The sequence below is a fragment of the Peromyscus leucopus genome, chromosome X (assembly GCF_004664715.2).
Source record: "Peromyscus leucopus breed LL Stock chromosome X, UCI_PerLeu_2.1, whole genome shotgun sequence".
NCBI classification, from domain to species: Eukaryota; Metazoa; Chordata; class Mammalia; order Rodentia; family Cricetidae; genus Peromyscus; species Peromyscus leucopus.
In genome coordinates this window covers 66898920-66921497 of record NC_051083.1, presented here as the reverse complement: position 1 = coordinate 66921497, position 22578 = coordinate 66898920, and the positions used below count along the sequence as shown (strand labels likewise).

Below are 22578 nucleotides of genomic sequence, written 5' to 3'. Positions count from 1 at the left end.
AAAGTGCTTAGAAATAGCTTCATCAAAGAAATGAAAGATTTCTATAATGAAAATAATAAAACATTGAGGGAATAAAATTGAAGATGATACAAATAGAAAATATCCCCTGAGCATGAATTATTAGAGTTAATATCACTAAAATGTCTATACTGCCTAGAAGATATTAAATGAAAGAACACATGCAAAGAAAGAAAAATAATATATTAGAGTTTTAAAAAGTTATTCTCATACATTTAAAAAATAAAAATGCACTTACCAGTGACTGGTAAGAAGTGGAGGTTTTAAAGGACCAGGAGAGTGGTGTCAATGTGTACAAAGCTTCAGTTAGGTAGAATAAGTCTTGATGCTCGGGGTTGGGGATTTAGCTCAGTTGTAGAGCGCTTGCCTAGCAAGCACAAGGCCCTGGATTTGGTCCTCAGCTCCGGGGGAAAAAAAAAGTCTGGATGCTTTCTTATATAGTACCATGACTTCAGTTAGCAATAATGAACCATACCCAAAATAAATAGGAAAGACTTTAAATGTTCTTGCTCCCAAAGAAATGAAAAGTATTTAAGGTGATAGATATAAGAATTCACCCAATGTGGTGCACAAGTATCATAACAGTACAGTGTGTCCCTTAAACATGTCCAGTTACATTCATTAAAAGCAGAACAAAAAAATCCAAAAAAGGAGAGAAAACTAAAATGTATTTTTCAAAGAAATAGGAAAATATTAATAAAAGTCACATAAAACCACCTAAGAAAGACCACAACTAACCAAAGCAGTTAGTTACAGTGAAATAGGTTTAATATATTTTTGGTTACTTACTCTTACTTTGGGGACCTTAGTTTGTTAAATATTTATGTGTGAGAATCATTGTTAATATTGTATGACATCACCTACATAAAGTTGTCTAGTGTGTGTATATCCTCACAGCATATAAGTCAAACCACAAACTATCTGTGATTCTTCACCTTTTTGTTTTGCTTTTTGTATTCTTCCAAGTTAATATAAAGTTGAAAAATAAATAAATTTTATTCAAAAACATTCCATTCCTCCTTCATTCATGGTTTAGTAGGAAAGGTGTGTATATTAACAAACTAAACAAAAGTTGTTGTTGGTGTGTGTGTGTGTGTGTGTGTGTGTGTGTGTGTTTGTGTAGTCTCAGGCCCTTGTTAGCATAGATTGGCGTGGTTATGCTCACTATCCACTGTAAAGCCCAGGGTTTAGGGTAACTGTCTTGCTTCCTCACACCTGCTGAACTTGGTTGCAACATTTGAATACGAATACCAGATTACATATACCTTAATCTCATATGTGTGGAACTTGGGCCCTTTATGATGTGGTACTGCATTCAACCTTTCCTCAAAACTTACAACTACAAAGAAAGAAGCATTGTGACAGGTCACAACATAGTGATAATTTTGTTGAACAGTTTTCTCCCTGTCTACCATCAGAAATGAAAGACAAGTCAATTCTGATTTGCAAAACGCATCTACTAGTCTTATGAACACTTTTTGGCCTGTCGATGACTTTCTTTAATTAAATTAAAATACCATTTCCGTGTGGGTGCAGCACTAATTTTTTGAATTTCAACATTGATTTTTTTATTGCCTCTTTCAAAGCAAGATCTATATGTGGTAAGTGTGTGTGTTGTTTCTATGACAACATTCTTTCCAAAAATCTATAAAATTCAGCAAGAAAGAAAATAGTAAATTTACTTAATTGGTTAGGTCACAATCTTTGTTATAAATGAAATATGAAAATTCCAGGTAAAATTTAAATAAAAGTTAAGTACTATAGCACTACATTAAAAAATTACCATAAAACAGGAAGAGTGAATTATATACTTAATAAAATACATAGACATCAAATTTTATCTAACAGAAGCTCATGATTTTATTATTTTTTATATTAGTGTTGTTAATTACATATTTTATAACCAAAATATTAGATTATATCATCATGTGCATGAGAATGAGATATTAAATCAAAGTCAAAACTCTTTCATGTTTAACAATAACAATAAAATAATATTTGATTAAAGTGTTTAATGGTATTATACTTTCAGAATTTTCTATTATATTTAACTTTAATGATTGTAACTCTTTTAAGTAGTTAAAAAATAGCCAATAAAGATGTGTATGCATTTGAACTAAATACAAAGTTACTATAACATTTTCCTGTACATCTGCTCACTATAATGTATGTTTACATATTAATGTGCAAGACAAATTTGTAAACATGAACATTTGAAACTTTGAAAGGAAATGATACTCATCTTTCTACTCTCGATATTTTATTGAAACAGCATGTCAAATTTGGCCACTCCACATGTGTAAGTAGTTTTAATATGGGTATATTTCAAATGTTCTATGTTATCTGTTCATTCTGTTTTATATTGCCATCCAAACCATGTTTATTTATATAGTTTTAATACAAAATATTATTTAATTGCAGATCAAATCAAAGGAGATCAAATGTATACCAAGGTGGTTATATCAAAGAAACTACCACCAGTTCCCAAGCTGTCTATACATTTGGTTTGTTTTTAATTGCTCCAATAGGCATGTTAAATTCTAGTGAAATCAACTGATGAATCATTGCTGTATACTAGAAATTATTGATTGTTATTTTGGCTGTCTAAATATTTTTCACCACAAAGTCAACATATCTTTAAATTGGAATAAAAAATTGTACTTATATCCTGTCAACTCAATTATCAAAGTACAGCATATGCACTTAGACATTACTAAATATATTTAAATATGTATCGCCACATAAGTATACATAATTAATAGTGTATGTTGGTATCCAATGAGTAGATTTTCTATACAGAATCTCTCTTTAGGAGAGGGAGAAGAAACACAGTATAAATCATTTAAAAAGAAATTGAAATATCCCATTGGAGATTGCACACACACACACACACACACACACACACGTTGTGTGCATATATCCACATATTAGAGTGACATCTTTAATTTATAAAATTACATACATATTAAAAACTTGTTAGTGAGATTAAATAAGGAAACAAAAAATGTAAAAAATGTCCCACATTACACACACACACACACACACATATATACATTCTATTACTTGAAACATACTAAAAGTTAGCATGCATATAAACTTTTGCAAAATATATTTTAGTATTTAAACAGCTTATTTATTTAAGCTACATTCTGACTACCTTTGTACTTGCTTTGTGTGCATTAATTTTCCCCAAGGTGCAAAATAGAAACAGTTAGGAGAACTTAAGGAAAGTCTTTCATAATGTCCAGTGCAGATGCTTGTCTTTGTGCATTGTTGGCACCCTTGTCATGTTGTCAGCACATAAGATGCAGATGCTTCAAAGACTCATTATTCACTGAGTCATCACTTGCCGAGACTAATAGCTTATTTCTTTTCCTGCCACAGACATACTTCAACCTCACAGAAGAATGAAATCATGTCCATTCCCAGACCATATGGAGAACTCATGCCTGAAAGCAGTGTGAAACATCTCTCCAGAGCTTGGGAGTTTTGAAGAAGCCTCTTCATTTTCAAAGCACACTAAATAGAAGCAAATGACATTAGTTAATTTGAAGATTCTAAAAGTATGTAACCTAAAATGGTATAAAGTTAAAGTTATAATTTGGCCTTCCAAAATATAATATCCATAAAGTTTAGGCACCCAACAGTGAAAAGAAATAGTAAAGATATTGATGTTCTAAAATCATGTTACCTAAAGTAATACTAATATTTAAATGTAATAAGGAATGTAATATAGCTATCTGTCCACTTAGAACTTCAACCAAGCTCAACTTTTGTCCTTGATTTCAGCTTGTCTATTTCACAAAATACTTTCCTGTCCAGGGAATCTGACTACAGGTCTAAGTTTGACTGGGAACTATAAAAGGATAAAGTTATCATTCACTTATTTCCTGACTCAATGTCAAAATTTTACAAAATTGATGCAAGGTTTATTTTCTCTAGTTTTATCTGGGAAAGTTACTTACCAGGTCAGTTTAAGAATCAGATATATAAATGTAGTCTGTTGTTTTCTTTTTAAAAGAAGAGGTGTGTGTGTGTGTGTGTGTGTGTGTGTGTGTGTGTGTATCTTCACACCAGGTGGAAATAGAAGTTTTAATTTGGAACTTATGCAGTATCATGTGGCCACTTTCATTGGCTAACAATTTCTCACTTTGTCTAACCAGATGCTTTTGAAAGCTTTTTTTTTTAAAAAAAAAAAATAAGGCAGTTAAATGTGGACAGATAGATTTCTGTTGTTGCTGTTCTGTAACTATAGTCACAATTTATCAACTTTCTTGAGTTCTGTAGCATCTATTTAGGAGCTGTAGTAAGGGTATTAAACATTTATGTGCATGAGTTTGACATGTTAACAGATTTCTACAGATGAAGAATTTATTTCAAGGAAGAAAAAGGGCCACTTGATTGAAGTTTCCTCCAAGCCTAATTTTCCATGAAGGATTTCCCTCATTTACTATAATTGTAAGTGTGAAGGCACTTTTATTTTTTATGAAATAACATAAGATGAATACCAAACACTAGCATTTAAAATTTTGCCTCTATTAAGTATTGCTAGTATAATTACATATTCTTAGATTTACAAATGCAACACATAAAAATATCTGACATTTAAAGCATTGGTATATATACCCTGGAATAGCTATTAAATTAATGTATTCCCTTACATAGTGATTAAAGAACAACGCAGATATTTTCTTTAATTTTCAGTTAAATAACTTTTTGTTGTTACTTAATAAAGTAATCACATACACATAAGCTATCAGATAGTTTCGTTATAATTTGATAAGGCAGCTATGTTAAATCCATAATTTATTTTACTAAAATATTTTACAGAGTTCCTATTGTAGGGTAGGCAAAAAAGTGTACTTGTTTCTTTAATCCCTTTCTTAACAAACTTGAATAGTACGTATTTCATGCCTCAGAGACTTTTGCAATAGATTCCCCATTGGTGTAAGCTGCAAATAATGCATTCTCTTCATTAGAATATTTAGTCTTATGCAACCATGTGCTGTTCTGTTTATATTTCTGGAAGTTGGGAGCAAATGCTTTATAGTAAGGCATATTTATAAGGAATATTTAGGATGAGATAACTATTTTGGTCCATATGATAATAAGTATACACTGTCCCTGGTGTGTTTTAGAAAAACAAGAAAAGGTGTTTGGTAGATCTGTTAGTGTTGGGAAAAGTCCAGTCATATTGCTGTAATTAAAGGACCTTGGCTTAATAAAATGACTGCAACTATTACTATAAATGCTTATATTTCATTGATTTTAAAGACTAGCAATGAATATATGTTATACTTTATAAAAAATTATTCTCAGAAATTTAAGAATTGATGAAATGAGTCTATTCAAATTCAAGTGCTAAAATAAAGTTACTTTTTACTTTTATCCATTTCATTTACCATGAGTAACACACAAGATATGAAAATGGGAATTAAGTTCTACCAGTGTAATGCTACTTTCATAACTATGGACTCAAATCTGTTCTTTCCCTTCAAATATTGTCTCAGTTTTTTTAAGGACTAAAATCATATATTTTGATCAGTAGAATAAATAGGCTTTTTAGAGGAATACATTAACAGACTTCATATGTGAAACATCCAAAAGTAAAAGGAAACAAAGATCAAAGTTATTTGGAATGCTTTACCTTTTATTTGATCTTTGCATTCCCTTTAGAATTGAATATTATCCAGACTACGTAGATTAATCGAAACCAATACTTGGAAACATGTCCCTGTCTATACATCAAAACTGTAATTACTATTTCCTTCAGCAGCAAATACAAATCAAACAAATGATTCAATTTTTTGCCATGATTGCTTAATAGATATTTATAGTGTAGCCAACCTTCATCAATAGGACTGAAATACTTTTATTGTTTTTACACAAATTATATCCATCTTGTTTTGGTCTTTGTTAATAGGTAAAGCACAGGTGTATGGTGAGTTGACAATGCTGTAATTGGAGACAATCTCTTGACATTAATTATCACTGATGGCTTATCTCACCAAATAATATTTATTAAGTAACTTATTTGAGGACCAACGCTATTATGATATCATAGTCTTATAGGTCGGAGATAACATTATATAGAAAATTCTTGTAAATATTTGTTAAGTTCCTTCAAACGCAAAACAAAACAATGCTGTTCAGCAAGGAAGTTTTAAAGAGACATTGTCCTTTCTTTTGTTACAAATAAAAAAAATGTGTGCTTACATGTAAGTGTCTTAAAGTGTGGTTGTTTTCCCATTAAAGGCAATGGTTGACTGCTGGATACCAATGTGAATTAGAAATCTGATTGTTGTCATTTTCACTGAGATGGTTGGTAGCATTTTCGAGTCTAGATGGCATGGAGAAGTTGTTCCTATAACGGCCATGGGGAGGATGAAAAGGGCAACTGAGTGTTTCTTGGGCAATGGGGTTTGGCTGGAAAATGTTTCCAGGATTCTGTAATCCATATAAAATTTGATTGGCAGAATGAGATACTTGTAGACACTGCCCATTGCAGTCTTCATGTAAGCCACTGTTTGAATTGGTGATGCCCCTGGATGATCCCATAGGCACTTCCATCATGAGTGGGGGTAAAGACTGAGAACTGTTGAAGCTTGATAGCCTTTCCGGAGTAGGTAAGACAAAATGTTGTGGTCGCCAAAAATTAGTTGGACAAATCTTGTAACAGAAGGGCAGGTTTATATTGTGCAGGTATGTCTCTGGATAGGTCATTCCAAAGGAGCCTGGAGGTATGTGAAACGAAGGTGTAGGTGGAGAACCAGAAGGAGAAAGTAAGGTGTTCAGAGGAGAGGGAGCTCCTCCACTAGAGGTCGCTGGAGATGAACCACTGCTTCCACCTGTCAAAGACAAGTCAGTAAGTGAATAATGAACCTGATTTTCCTGGGGAACCAGTAATCATATCTATTGCCCTTTCTGTCCCATTCTTGGAGTGGTTTTCCTTGCAAGTTCACAGTTCTTTTAGCTTGGGAAAAGATATTTGTATTCCTCTAACTGACTCTGAACATCGTAGCTCTAATCCTAGCAGTTCTGCTACTGTGCATCACACACCGAACATTCACTATACTCCAGCTCTTTACATTTTATCCAACAGTTAGAGAAGCTCCATATGTAACTCAGCCAATAATATATTACAAATAAAATTTAACCTTTTATTTTAAAATCTGCATATTGAACAAAAATAATTTGTTGTCTGGGATTTTACAGATTTTTTTCAGTGTAAAAATCAAGTAACTGTGAAAATAATTTTATTATTGGAAAAATATTAACAGTCACTAATATTTTGTCTTATGTGAAAATCATAGATGGGGAGATTTCCATTGTTTTTTTCTATCAAGAACTGAAGACAGTGTTTCAAGTTAAGAAGCATCAAGGTGAGAAGGAAAGTGTTTACTTTATGATATCCAAAGTCTTTTGTTGTTTAACACAGCAGTCCTCAACCTGTGCGTCACGACCCATTTGGGAGGATGGATGCATATCAGTTATTTACATTATAAATCATAACAGTAGCAAAGTACAGTTATGAAGTGACAATGAAATAATTTTGTGGTTGGGAATCACCACAACATGAGGAATTGTATTAAAGGGTCGCAGCATTAGGAAGGTTAAGAACCACTGGTTTAACAGATAATAAAATGTATATGGTACAGGGCAATCTAGACTCTGACCTTTATTTTTGTAAATGTTTGAATTCAATCAATTATGTTTGGCCATACTTGATGAAGTTGGGAGATTTTATTGATAATTTTGTTATTTTTCTTGGGTATATGTAAATATAAACATACACTAATATTTTATCAGCAGATTGACAAATACATGTAATAAATCAGTCAAAAGTTATTTTAAAAATGACTGCTCCTCTCCCATATGAGTGAACTCTTCACACTGTAAATGATGGAATTAACTGTATTTTAAGTGACCAATTAATGGTTACTTTTGTCTTTTTTTGAAATTAGATTATTTGGATATTTTAAAAGCATGCTGCCTAATGTTGTCAGTTGAATTATTCTAGTAAAACAACTGCTCATAGTTTTCTATGCCACTTTTTAAATCACATCATTTCAACAAATGATTATATCTCATTTCTTCACATTACAATTACTTGTTATGGCATAATGTAAAAATTAAGCATAATGTTGATATCTTGCTCCATAAAAATAATGTTAAGTAAATGTCCAAAGCCAAGTGCACTTTAATGGGGTAAAGATGAATGGAGAAAGTTTTATGCTGTTTACAAATAAAGTATTCTATTTACAGTTAAATATTTCAGAAATAAAGTTATAGATTATTTTACTAAAACACGTGTATTATCCAACTATGATCATGATGCTTTCATCAGGCAATGCACTGTCTGAGAAGAAACAAATTACAAATATTTTTAGACTTATGATAATTAAATTGGTTGTGATGCAGTTACTGTATGGCTTCACTCATATGTGAAATATAAAGGTGATGACAACTGAGAATGTAATAATGGCTACCAGATACTGAGAGAAATGGGGGTCAAAAGAGGATGAAGAAACTTCAAGTCAGTGGCTTCTAAGGTATAGGGAGACACTAGCAAGAAGTTCACATGTGCTGTTGCACAGCAGGGAGACTAGTTAATAGTTAATATTGTACTTTGGCAAACACTACAGTGGGTTTTGAAAGTTTTCACCATATAAAGGTAAAAAATGCTTGAGGAGATAAATATAATTGAAGGAGTCTAAATATTTTTAATGTATACATGAATAAAAACATCACAGGGTACACCACTAATACACTCAATTTTAATGTGTAAGTTAAAGCATTTTAAAAAAAGTAGACAAAGCAGCATATCCATGTTATATTTAGCTCATTTTGTGATTTTGTATGCTGACAGTTTCCTTCTTGGCTTATTAATCATAATTTCTTAATTATTACTCTCTCTTTGTAGTATTAACCTTTTACTTTCTGTTTCCCTTCAAGTAGTATTATGCCATACCCTGTATAAGAATTTATAATTGCATACTTGTGTTTATTTCTTCCTAGCTCCTCTACCATGCTCATCATGCATTTTACTCTACATTCTATAAATTCTACCATGTGTTCAATGACTTTTTAAATAATGTGAAAATAAGAGCAAATTATATATGAAAATAAACTAGATGTGATCATTTAGGGTTATTTTTATATTTACTTTTATTTTTTATATTTACTTCTCATGCAATACAAAGGTAAATTAGAACTAAGTAAAGGTAAAACAAATGAAATAATTCAAACATATAGTAAAGATAAAAATAACTTATATAGCTAATATATTTCCAAATTAAACCACAAATGGGCCAAAGACACAATCCATGTATGATGTCATGATAAGAGTGTAAGATAATTCCATAAGCTAGATAAGCAATAAATTCCACCAGCAACATAACTTTATTATCTCCCTTAGGTGTCAGTTTGTCTCTGTTTTTGCTTCTTAAATCCCCACATAGCAAATACATATTGTTTGTGAACACACATTTTCTGGCATATATTTATTCCTTTGTGTAGTATTTGGTATAAGAATTATGGCTGTTGTTACTGCATTAATATGTAAAAATAAAACTGAAAGTTAAAAGTTTTCTTACTTTGTGTGTCGGCAACAAAGGTTTTAAAATCCATAGTGAAGGAAGGCCTCCAGGAGTAGGTCTCTAAAAACCCATCCAATACACCCCTAAAAAAAAGATATTTATTTTTCAGCAACTCCAGAAAACATTTAGTGAATATAATGCTTCATATAAACCTGTTATATTTTATGAGTAATCATCTGAGCTATTATTTTCACTCATATTTAGGATCTGAGTACATTTCTGTAAGCTCCACAAATCTATACTGCATAATACCTTACCACTGGCCAGGAGGTACAGTAGAAAAAGGCATGGCATCCAAACATGCAGTTTCTTTCCTACCACCTACTATCCATAAAAATGTAAGCTTCTGACCCACAGTTATGTAATCTTTAGTACTCATAAAAGAGCTACATAAATATTCTCTATGATTGCAATTCTACTTACCTATTATTTCTAGTAGTTATTAAGGGGCTATCCAAATATTAAATTTGAACGCTGCTGTACTTACCGGTTTCTCCCAGGATCTCTAAATCCTTTGGCAAAAGGATTCCTGTCTATTTTCAGTTTTGTAATCTATGAATTCAAAAGAAAGACATAGAGAAAAGTCCAGGCTATGTTCTCAGCAACAGTCTTGCATTATAATGTGGAAAGAAATTCAAGCACACAGTTAAGTCTGATTTAAGATGATTGTCTCCTTGGCCTACTTGTCCCTTCTGCTATGATCTCCTGTTTAACAGAAGAACCATATAAATTTCTATCAAATGTCACTTGATAATGAAGTAAAGTTTTCCCCCTCCATTGTTTACAATGTAACCCACACAATGCTGCTTGATTCTATCCCATACCCCACTGGGGCCACTCCCACTTCTGAGGTCTAGACAGCTTTACCTGCTGGTTTTGGTAAGCTGTCACCGTAGTGAATTCAGTTTCTTCAAAGGAGAATGTTTTAATTCCTTCAGTAGGAAGGGACTGAATCAAGGACAGGTCAATCCTACAGTCCTGCTCCATCACGTGCACACGGGGTTTGTACTTATGCATGGACTGCAGAATGATCTAAGGGAGAAATGATTAGATACCATCTGAAACAACTTCTCCCCAACACCACCCCCTGTTGATGATAACCTCCAGTGAAGACACCCCCCAAAAAAAACCACACTAGATAACAGTATGCAGGAAGGCTCAGATAACCACAAATCAGAACTTTGTTGTGGGCTTGGTCACCAACAGAACCCCTCCTGGCTGAAGGTTTTCCAGAGGAAGGCACCACAGTGACACTGACACCATGTAGCAAATTTCATAGCCAGATTGGGGCCTTTCCTGCTTGCAAATGTGGTTGACCATGTGATGTGGATGTGTCATGAGTACCTGATCACCTGATATAAATTCTCTGGGCAGTAACTGATGGTACCAAATGTGGCTAGAAACCTGATATTCCCCACCTCCTAATCCTGGTAGTTTCCTTCTCTCCTTTTGTGGCTGGCACAAGACTAGGTTGGCAGGGCACAGGCAGGAGTGTGTACCTAGGGAGAAGGCTCAAGATCCAGGAAACCTGAAAATAAGGAGGAACTGACTCCCATGACAGCACGTTGTGGAAATGGACAGTCTGGATTATCATTTGCTGCCTTGCATCCTCCCACCACACTGTATCAAAGGCACTGCTGTAGCTGTAACAAATGTGTAGACTCCAGGAAAGGCAAAAGCCCACAGTGTTGCCAGGGAAGGCAAGATGCCTGACAGTCCTGTGATGTGTGCCCTCCCACTCTCCACTATGGGACACCCTCTCTAGCTGAAACTTGTCTCTTCTTTGGGGTCTTTGGGCCCTCAAGTTCCCTGCAGTCATTCCCCCCAGTCCAGCACTTTTAGATCACAGAGCTTGGAGGAGCCCTTTGTGGTCTCTGATTTACAAATCCAAGAGCTTGGTTTCCAAAACATTCAACACTTACAAAGAAGAATGCCCTCTTGAGGACTACCTCTGGCCTTGGCACCTACCTCCTCCAGGAGAAAGATTGTGCTTACTTACATGGCCCTTGTCATCCATCTCATTATTGGTGAGTTTCACTCGATCAAAGGAGATGATTTGACGCATCCAGATTTCTCCTGAGCAAGGGGAGTCCGGATGGACGTAGAATCGGGGAGTGATGCACGAATGGTCAGTATTCCCAGCAACCATCCACTGTGAGCTGTGATACACATACCTGAGAGAATAAAAAAGAGCAAGGTGTGGTTTTAGGCTCAGCCAGCACAAAGCAGAGGGATGAGAGGCTTCGGAGTTCTCCACCTAAGAGCCTCACCAAAGATTAAAACGCTTATTCCAAAGGCCAGTAAATAAACAGAAGCTCCCATTTCATTTTCAAAGAGCATTCAAGGGTAACAAACAAACGAACAGTAAGTAAGCATATGCCACAAAAATGCAAGGAAGTGTCCCAGGTGAGTAAAAACAGCATGGGATATCTGTCCGGTATTTCCTCACAGAAACCGTAGCACGAATCAGTCTGATTCCTTTTCCCACTGTAGGGATGCCTAAAAAAACCCACAAATGACAAGCAAGCAAGAAGCACAAGGAACAAAGCAGAAGGCTAAGCACTATGTCTGTTAAGCCCACGCTTAATAGTTTTAGTGAAAGCCATTTCTTGCTCTGCACCCCTTTGCCAACTAAACTGCACATCAGAAAACTAAAGGAACTCCGTCCGCCTCGAGCGCCCTCCGGCCTGATTTTCCCTGAACTGTTTCCGATCTCAAACTAACGTTTTACTCAGCATTTCCCAAAACAGCCTCAGTGCAAGCAGCTGCTTCTGTTACCAAGCCAGCCGAGGAGGTTCCAGCCGGCTGGTGAGTTGCACTTTCTTGCCTTGAGAAGAAGCTCTGGTACTAGATGGCCTCTCTCCTAAGGGCCAGGCACCAGGCATGCCTCTGGGTTGATTGCACCCAGCTGACTTCGGCCTGCTTTCCCAGCACCCTCCCCTTCACTTCCAGAGCTCCCCGTCAAAGCATCAGCAGGGCAGTGCCTTCTGTGCTGCTAGCTCAAAAGGTTCTTTTCTTTACAACAGTTTGTCTGTTTTGGTCCAGCCTCCTCAAGGTATTCAAGGAACAAAAAGAATAAAAGAATCGCAGCACTGTCTGACTATTCCTTCAGGCATACATCTAAAAGAGGAACAACATATGGGCAAAAGTCCAGCGCTGACCCTAGGACCCTGCCACTAGATTTGGGGAATCACGACATCACTTGTGAACCTGCCCAGATTACAGCCTAATCCCAGAAGCCAGGGTCCACTTTGAGCCTAAAGCATGTCTCTCTAAAGTTTTTCAAATTTCTTGCCTCTGCGACGGACGCCAGAGCATCCACATTTTACATATCTAAGGCACAAACACCGGGTAGGCTTAGGGTACAGTAAGGAGCCCTTTGACATCACCTTCCGTGAGGAGGGAGTAGGAAAGACCTGCTCTTCCTTTACTTTGGACCCAGATTCAAATGAGAAATTTGAACTATCTGAGTCCAAGGATGAGCAACCCTCTGTCCTCACTGGGCATACTTTTGTTCAAATCCTGCTGTCAGGTGTCAGGCTGCAGGAGTGATGCTCTGAATCTGTATCCTCAGCTTGTTTGGACCCTATCTACCAAGTTACCTATAACGTTTGGAATCCACTGGTTCCACATCCAAAATCACATAGTATTGCTTCACTGGGTCCATCCCTTTCACCTTGATCCGAACAGAAGGAAACATACGCCTGTGGGAAAGAAAATAGGGGTTTGGATGGAAAATAGAACCTGACATGGCAGATATGAGAGACGTTTTGAAGGAAGATGAGTGATGGACAAATACAGTACTCTTCCCTTTCCATGACATGTTCAGGAAGTGGCATTTGTTAGGTAAGAAAAAAGATGGTTGATTGAAAAGCCCGAGATTGTCTAGTGGTACCAACTATCTTTATGAAAAGTCTGCATCCACGACCTGCCACGTGTCATTCAAAATGATAAGGACGGGAAAAGTTTCATTCCTTTCCTGTACTTTTAGTAGAGGAAGGGCATGAGAGGCAGATTTGCAAAGGTTGAAATTAGGAAGACTAATTAGGAGGCTGCCCCACACCAAATGGTTAGCTGGTGGAAAGGCTGGCTTCCAGGTGGTCTGAGCCAGATATGCTGTGCTGGAGGACAGTGGCTGGAGTATTGTCTGCCACTATTTGCTAGGCTTGCACTGAGAGGCTGCCCACAGCAGTACGAAGTTAGAGAGGTCTGACACTTGCCTGCCTGTACAGGTCTAGATTTTCGCCTACAGTACAAAGGCAGGACTTGGAAGAGTGAGTCTTTGGAGTAAGGATGTATCAGAAAATATGAGTAGTCTATTTAATGCAGCTAGGTACTTCCCGGAGCAACAAATTGAGGAGTTTGTGGCTTTAAATCCTCTGCCAAAGAGTGAGGAGAGGGAGGAGTTTCCCATTACAAAACTGGCTTCTCCTCCTTAAGTGCCTACTGTGTGTGATTCAGGGAAATCACTGCCCCAGGCGAACCTGCCGGCCTTGGTAATGATCATCTCAGTCCCGATGTCGTGGAATCTCTTCCATAGGTCGGATCCCTGAAGCTCCACTTGGATAGTATTTTTTTCTTGCGGACTTTCCTGGCTGTTGCTCTCGCCGCCAGAGCAGGAGGAGAAAGCAGTTTTTGAAGATTCTGCCTTGGGTCGCTTTTCTGCTAGACACGGGGTTTGAGAGTTTGGCAGGTTGCACCATCCTTTTGTCTGGAGACTATCTTTGAACTGTTAGACCTCTTCCTCCCTCCCGGAAACTTCAGTCTCATGCATAAGTTCCCCCACGAAATCCTTTGTGGTTTAGTAATGTAGAGAGGGTCCCAATTTGCATCCCATGAAAGGTGGCACCCTTAAAATTCTCACCCCTAACCTGCCAAAAGCTGACTCTAAAGCTAGATTTTCTTGGGAATTTGGGGAACACCCTGCTTCCTACTGAGAGGCTCTTAGAATTTTGTAAGGGGTGTGAGACTCACTTCTCTAAAAGTGGGACCTTCCTTTTCATTGCAGACAAACCACAGCATTTCCAAGTGCGATTCAGACTCTCTGAAATTTGTACTCAAGTCAGGTGGCTAACTTGTTCCGCAATCCACACCCTGACCTGCTGGACTGGGCCAGAACATCTTTGCCACAGCGCAATGAACCAGGCGAAGAAGATCTGATCCAGCCAGCGCGGGTGAAGCGCTTAAGGGAACCGGGCTGCTTGAGTGTACTCACCCGGCTGCTTGCAGTCCCCAGAAGCGCTGCTAGGTACCTCCTCCTCTTTCTGTATGTACCGCTCTTCCTGCAGCCCAGGCTGCATCTCCTCTCTTGAGTCTTGAGATTTTCTTTTGCTGGGTCTCCCCACCAAGGCCTCCACCGAGAAGGCGTGCGCTCGAGTGCTCAGAGCCATCCCTGGAGGGGAAGAAGTGAGTGTGCACTGCAAAGTTTCAACCTGAGCTGGGTTCGGGAGGGAGGGGGAGAGGGAGGGCGCAGATGAGAGGCAAGGGAGAAAAAGCTCACAGAAAAGAAGTCTTAGATCTGAAAAACAATTTTTGGATCCACACTTTAACAAAAGAAGATCCCCCCCTCTGTTATATATGAATGTATTTTTATTTAAATAGACAAAATAAAGGAGAAGAAAGATTAAACTTGAGTCGAAATTCTACAAGGTGTAGTCTCCCTTCCTTTTTAGTTTTCCTCCCTCTCAGTGGACACGTGTGTACCATCAGTCCTCAAATCCTTGATTCTGGGACCTGCCAAAGCCCAGAGATTGACAAATGCTAGCCTTTTAGGGAACAGACCTGCCACCAATGGCAGCTCACGCCAAAGTGATTGAGAGATACTGTTGCATCCAACTGAGTGAATACCCAGCCGGTCACAACCTCCACTGTTTGTTTTGGAAGCTGTTGAAACGTAAAAAGAAAAAAAAAGCGCTGTGAGTGACACTTTAGTCTGGTAGGGAGGAGAGACTGGGGGTTGGTTGGAGTGGGGCTCCAGATAGGCGGGAGGAAAGAGGAGAAGGAGACACAAGGTTACTGTTTTACATTAAATTGTAAAACGCTAAGACATGTGAAATAATTGCCCACGAGGGGCCACTTTTCCAAGAAAGAGCAAATATTACTTAACCAGACTCAGATAAATATATCTAGGACTTCTTTGCTCTCCCAGTGACACCACTGGAAACACAGAAGAGAGTGCAAGCTTTCTGGGCTATGCAGTTAGCACCTTACAAGGGCAGTGTAGGTAGATGTGCCCATATAACCACTTTTTATTAGTGTATGTGTGTGGGGGGCTGGGAGGACTCAAGTAAAGAATGTCATGAGTATCCTAGACAGCACGATCAAAGAAGAGAGCCAACCTGTCCCTTCTAGCCCTGCTTCTACAGGACCTCCATACCCTGTTCAAATTCACACAACACATCTGAAAACAGCCTAAGGAGTAGAGAGTTACCAGCAGCACAAGGGAACCTTTGCTCCCAACAATGTGTTGAAAAATTCCAGTGCTTAACTATTAAGTAATTGGTTTTAGTGCCTTCTTACATGTCTTCCTGAGTTGGGTTTCGCTTTTCTAAGTGAGTAACAACATTCTTTGTGTTCAGAAGAGACTATCATCATTTTCAAGGAGTACTTTTGTCTGCAAATATGACATGTTTGCTTTTGTGGCTGTCACTTGGTCACTCACTTTTCATTAGAAGTAGGAAATCAGGTGCTCTCGGACTCTTGCAAACGAAATCTAAGCTGGTGACATTTGAACATTTTAGGAAATTTTCTTCTCTTCTCCTTGGATATGTTTAGTCAAAGGGCATTCAAAGTCAATTCAAATCCAGTTACAATATAATGGAATTAGAATGAATGTATATTATCCCAATAGCGAGTTTAAGAATGAAAGACCTTCACAGCATTTCAATTTCAACTATGTAACTGCAAGCTTAGATTTTCCATGGGACAATTGTTAAAGCAGTGGTGGGTCATTCAGCTATGGGGAGGACATTTTTAGATAACGGAGTATAGGTTAAAGTACTCTAATGATGTTAGATGCCATGGCAAAGACTTCCTTGTAGACTGAATGCTACTGAAGGGTATGATCGAGTACAGAGCTTGGAAGACAATTACCTTTATCCTGCGTATGCAGAGTAAAGCAAATAGGGCAAGGAGAATTTCAATATACAAAGTATTTGGATTGAAAACATACAGGACTGGATATAATCTTTGCCACAACTCATGAACATTTCTTTAATCTATTAAAATCCAGAGGCAGAATATTTGTTATTCATTCTTACTCAGAATATATATATATATATATATATATATATATATATATATATATATATACTGTTGTATGTTCTTATCTAAAAGGTACAGTTCAGAAACAGAAAAGACAAGAGTTTATTGGTTAATTTTAGTCTGCTAACAGCTGTATAGCATTTCAATTATTTGTCTCCCTTGTCTTAGAATTTTCCTGCTTTTGAACCTGACTCATTTTGTTTCTAAGAGGCAGAGCACTGCTTTGTATAGCAAAGGAAGCTTTGCTTACTAGAGGTTTTGAAGAGATCTCTATAGAAGTTAGATAAAGGATGTTTGTTACAATGTCAGCTCTAGTATTTCACACTGTCTACCATGATATGATCTTCTTTAACCAAGGAAATAGCATACCTTGGAATAAAAGTTCCTGTATTACAAGAAATGTCTTCTTTAATATTTATTATATGCACGTAATTTAGTCATCCAGAACTTTCGTATTTGTGTAACCTAAACCTTTCCTTTTCCCATTTTAGTAATTATCTGATGACATTACACTGACAAAAATGTAGCTCCACTCTTGCTCAGGTTTGCTGGGTTAAGGTGCAAGTAATTCTTGTTACCCTGTGTTTACAAGAATCAAGCATGGCAGGACCAGCTTTGCAATCTGCTGGGCTGCTCATGTTCAGAGCTGCTGAGTCCTGGGGGCTTGAGGGACAATCCACTATGTATACTCTATCTATACATAGAAGTCTCCTTTCTGTACACCCTAGGTTTACTTCAGGAACACATAAGATCCTTCAAAGCAGATTCTCTGTCATGGCGTGGCAGTGAAAAATGGAGGATTGTATACTTAAAGATAAATATTCATTAAAGGGCATATGATTTATTATAATTATTCTTGAATACGATATTTGTATCTAAAATATAGAAAAGTAATTTGTATCTCTACCAAACACTGTAATACCTTTTAATAATGATAAACAGGTACATTGTTAAAGTTTTTATGACACAAAGTATGAAAATGTTGCTTCTAGGCAAGTGTATGTACATGAAAAAAAAAACCTTATATTTAAGGGAACTAAGTCTACCTAGAGTAGTATCCTGGGTTCTGCAGTACTTACTAACTAAAACTTTGATACCAAACTTATATGTGAAGATATTTCCACTCTCGCTCTTCATTTGGAGAGAATTATTTCACATATATGTGATATATATGTCTGTCTGTATTTTCATACAGATACTATATAATAAATTTAGAACTTGGAGCCTGACTGGACACCTAATGTTACTTTTTAGCAGAAGCACAAGCAATGTCTTGATGGAGATTGCTTCCTTCAATTGTTATTCTCTCTTTCCCTTGATTTTTCACTCCATTATATTATGATGTTTTTATGTAGTTACTGTTGCTAGAGTTTTCCGCCTTGCCCACAGTCAGGACAAATCTTTGTCACTTCTTGCTAACTGTGCTTATAGCTTAAATTAGTCCATTTCCATAAATCTATACCTTGCCACGTGGCTGGTGGCATACCGGCATCTTCACATGCTGCTGGTCATGGCAGCGGCTGCAGCCTCTCTGGTCATGGTGGCGGCTGCAGCGTCTCCTTCTGCCTTTCTGTCCTTTTATTTCTCCTCTCTGTTAGTCCCGCCTATCTTTCCTGCCTAGCCATGGCCGATCAGGTTTTATTTATTAACCAATCAGAACAACTTGACATACAGACCATCCCCCAGCACAGCCAAGTGCAGACCATCTCAAACACCTGCACTCAGGCCCATGGTCCTAATCATCCTCTATACGGACCTGCTGGGTAACGCCACAAAGAACCCAAGAAGGGCTCCCACAGGACATACAAATCATCCCACAGCAAGTTACAACCTTGTAGACTGTGAATCAGACACAAGATCCACCTCTTCACAACTTTTTTTTTTTTTTTTATCTAGAATGAACCCTTGGGAAAGCACAGGCAAGAATTGTCAGATATGGGCGGCCCCATCATGTCATTTGAGTACCCAAATTCAACATTTCCTGTACTTGCTAAATTACATAAAACAGGAAGGCATCCTTGTTTGCTTAAGTGAGTTTCAGATGACTTTTCATCACTTACAGACAGAAGAAATCCTGAAAAAACTATATTCACTTTGACAAGGTTTTTGGAAGATCACCCTGATGCCAAGGTCTTCCTTTCCTCTTTCTTCTTTTACAACAAAAGTAGTTTTAGGGATAAGGAACTCCTAAATTGTTGAATCTCTGAGGATTGTAAACTTCCAATACAAACTAGAATCTTCAGTGAGTAATCTGAGTTCCTACCTGATCTCCCAGGAATCTGATAACAAATGGGGATAAAGCTGAAGGTGTAACAAGACAGACTTTGGGTTAACATTGTTTTAATTCAAATTCTGACTATACTACCCTCTGAGTGACTTACAGAAATCTTTTTGTTGGCCATAGCCTATGTTTCTGTAAGAGAGAAGATCTATCAGAAGGTCAAGTAAAATAATTTCTGTAAAGAACTTAGCCCAATGCCTAAATCAGGGTTCATACCTGTGTTCAACATTAAAGAGAAAAGAAAAGTTAATTTCAAGAATGTGTTAGTCTTTGTATCAGCTATACATCTGTAAATTGAGCCTACCCCTAGGAGAAGAGATCCAGGCCAATGTTAAAACCCACAACTTACATCAGATTCAAAAGATCAGCTATGTTAAGACTAATCATTCTTAAATTGTAAACTTTTTAAATAATTAAAATCAATGGATGAAACGAAAATACTACATTTGGGTTTCCAAAATCCATGGGAAATATGTCTAATAGAACACATAATTTGACTTCATTAACTTTGCTTTTGTAATAATATTTTGGTATTCTATCAATGCAATGCAAGTGTATAGTCTCACATAATTAGATGGATTTGTAAATGATAAGCCAGTAACATATAACTGTGTTCTTACTCCAGGGATTTGAGGAAACTGCCCTAACAAATATTAAATAAATTCTCACAGTGGATCTTTCAGTATCTGGTTTGTATTAATTTGGTATGATCTCTCAAGAACTTCTGTGAGCTTATTAGTCTAACAATTGAGTTGGGCGAGCATATGAGTTATGCATGGAAAACATTGTCATCTTTGTTCCTAGGGAGAGTTAGAGAACAGAGAGGGGAGATAAGTTCTTATCCTTACTAGCTATGTTCTTCTCGAGGGGATAGATGGAAACTTAGCTGAAGGAAAAGTTATTCTATTAAATTTAATTATGTTTTATTACTAACAACTACTGAAGGCTTTCTTATGATAATAGAACATTAGGCTTAGGCTCATTGTATTTCTAATACTCAAAGCCATATAACTCTTTTTTCACTTAACTCATCACTTAAAGTTACCAGATTTCTTAGTTTCTTGTTAGCACTTTTGTCCTCAGAACCCTAAGGATAATTTTATCCTTGAATAATTTCAGACAAAGTCAATGGATAAGAGAAAAGAAGAAAATGAACACACAGGTTGCTCTATTATATAATTATCTGAGTAACTGCAAGAATAGGTATTGTCTGTTCATTTCAGCTCTTTTAGGAGTAGGCATGATGTACACAATTAATAACTGTGAGTCTTACATCTTTCAGTCTTCACTCATTAAAACATCAAACCTGAATCAAATCTACACTTTTTAAGTTACCACTCTGTTGCTCTATTGGCACTATTACAATAACAAGTGCTGACTGTGTATATGTATCAAAACATCATCTTGTATTCCAAAAATGTATACAACTATTTTATTAATACAATATTGCTGTGTGAAGTCAAAGTTTAGGTCTTAGCATGTGCAGGGTCCTATGTTCAATCCTCAGCACATAAGTCAAAGAGCAAACCAACAAAACTGCAGGGATATCAAAAATATGGCCAGCAAAGGTCACTTGAAAAGGAATATACCAAGTTTATTCCAATAACGAATTATTGGAAGATTTTGTGAAGAATCGTTTCATTTCTCTAAAGCTAGGGGAAAATATACTTTTATAATTCTGTTACACATAACTTTTCACCAAATTATTTTATATGCAAGCAACACAGTCCAAACCCTGACTCCAAATCAGTGGGCCATTTTCCTCTAACCTTGTCTAATCTAAACATGCATGAACCAGACCTGCCACGAAGAAGGAAACAGTCACACCATAGGCTGTAGTCCACCAAATCTTATGCCTTTGTAATCTCTAGAACTCCCTTCTTTAGGTATTCTAGTATATTCTCACTCCTTAATGTATTACTCCACTCCATCATGCTCAGGGCAAGTGAATAAGGTTTAAGTGGATTCCTTCCATATCTCAATAATGATCTTCATTGGATTAGAGCTCAGCAATACCTAGCATCTACAACAGTGGGAGGATGAAGTGTTTCCCTTAAGTCTATCAAAATATTAAATGTAGGTAGACATCTACAGTGACTATGCTTAACGCTGAAGTTATGCTTACTTTTACCCACTGTCTTCCTTTACAAGTTTTTTTACACAACTAGATAAACATTCCTGCTTGAAGTAAACGTTCAAGTCAGAATATCCTAGGTACCAAAAACTGTCAGTAATAAAGCAATAAAGGTAATTATGGAGAGTTATATCAGAGGAACCACTGAAAAGAAGCAAGAATATACTCTTTGTATTTACCAAATTGAATTCCTAGATTAAAAAAAAGAAGAGGAAGAAAGAGCAAAAATGATGGGTATGTGTGTTAGCATTGAAAATTTTGTGCTACAATATATACCCTGAAAACACTTCACTTGATTATTGCTGACTTAGAATATTTTTAAAAATTACCTTAGTAAATCATCTCAGTAAAATGACTGCCACTTCTCAAACCTCTGCCTTTGTGTCTCCAGCCTAACACATGACTCATGTGACATTACCAATAATGTTGCTAGATTGTTGGAACATTCAACTTTGTATTTTATGATAGTGTATCCATAATTGTTGAAATTATGCTTGCATATTGCTCATGGAGGGTGATTGTTTTTAATTTTTCAATGCAGTTATGCAAATGACACTTAGATAAATAGTTGGATTACAGGATTCAATGTGCTAGTATTTTAGTAAACATTAAAGCAATTGGTATCAATAGTCACAACTCATTTCAGATAGTGCTTCTAATCTATTTTATCACATGGACATGCATTTTGCAAATGTCAACCTGAACTAATGACTACTCAATATTTTATATCTTGGCTGTTAAACTTTCTTTTTCTTTGTCTATTTTATTTTCCTCTGTTATTGAAAATAAATTATGTTCTCATACAATATATCCTAATTACAGTTTTCCCTCCCTTTTCTCCTCCCAGTTCCTGCCCCACCCTTCCCATCCAGAGCCATTCCCTTTCTGACTCTCATTAGAAAAGAACAGGTTTCTAAGACAATAGAATAACACATAACAATATAAAATATAGTAAGATAAGACAAAAACCACTACATTTAAGTGGAACAAGGTAAACCAACAGAAGGAGAAGAGCCCAAGAGTAGGCACAAGAATCAGAGACCCAGGAGTCTCATAAATGCTAAGCTGAAAGATATAAATAGACCTTGGAATAAACAACTCTAAATGGGATGTCTCCATCAAATCCCTCCCCTCAGAGCTCAGGGAGTCCCATGGAAGAGGAAGCAGAAAGAATTTAAGAGTCAGAGGGGATGGAGGACACCAGGAGAACAAGTATCCCTAAATCAATTAAGCAGGGCTCATATGAATTCAGAGACTGAAGCAGCAAGCACAGGGCCTGCATG

At 36.8% G+C, this 22578-nt stretch overlaps 1 protein-coding gene across 1 annotated transcript; it reads right to left on the bottom strand.

The window, feature by feature from the left end:
* Nucleotides 1-2890: 2890 nt before the first annotated feature.
* Nucleotides 2891-15223, bottom strand: Tbx22 (T-box transcription factor 22). Its single transcript, XM_037199201.1, has 9 exons — nucleotides 14833-15223; nucleotides 14102-14279; nucleotides 13220-13321; nucleotides 11617-11791; nucleotides 10485-10649; nucleotides 10105-10169; nucleotides 9615-9700; nucleotides 6235-6866; nucleotides 2891-3537 (listed from the first exon to the last, which is right to left on the bottom strand). The coding sequence occupies exons 1-8, from the start codon at nucleotides 15005-15007 to the stop codon at nucleotides 6268-6270; spliced, it is 1545 nt and encodes a 514-aa protein (XP_037055096.1). The 5' UTR covers nucleotides 15008-15223; the 3' UTR covers nucleotides 2891-3537; nucleotides 6235-6267.
* Between the last annotated feature and the right edge of the window lie 7355 nt (nucleotides 15224-22578).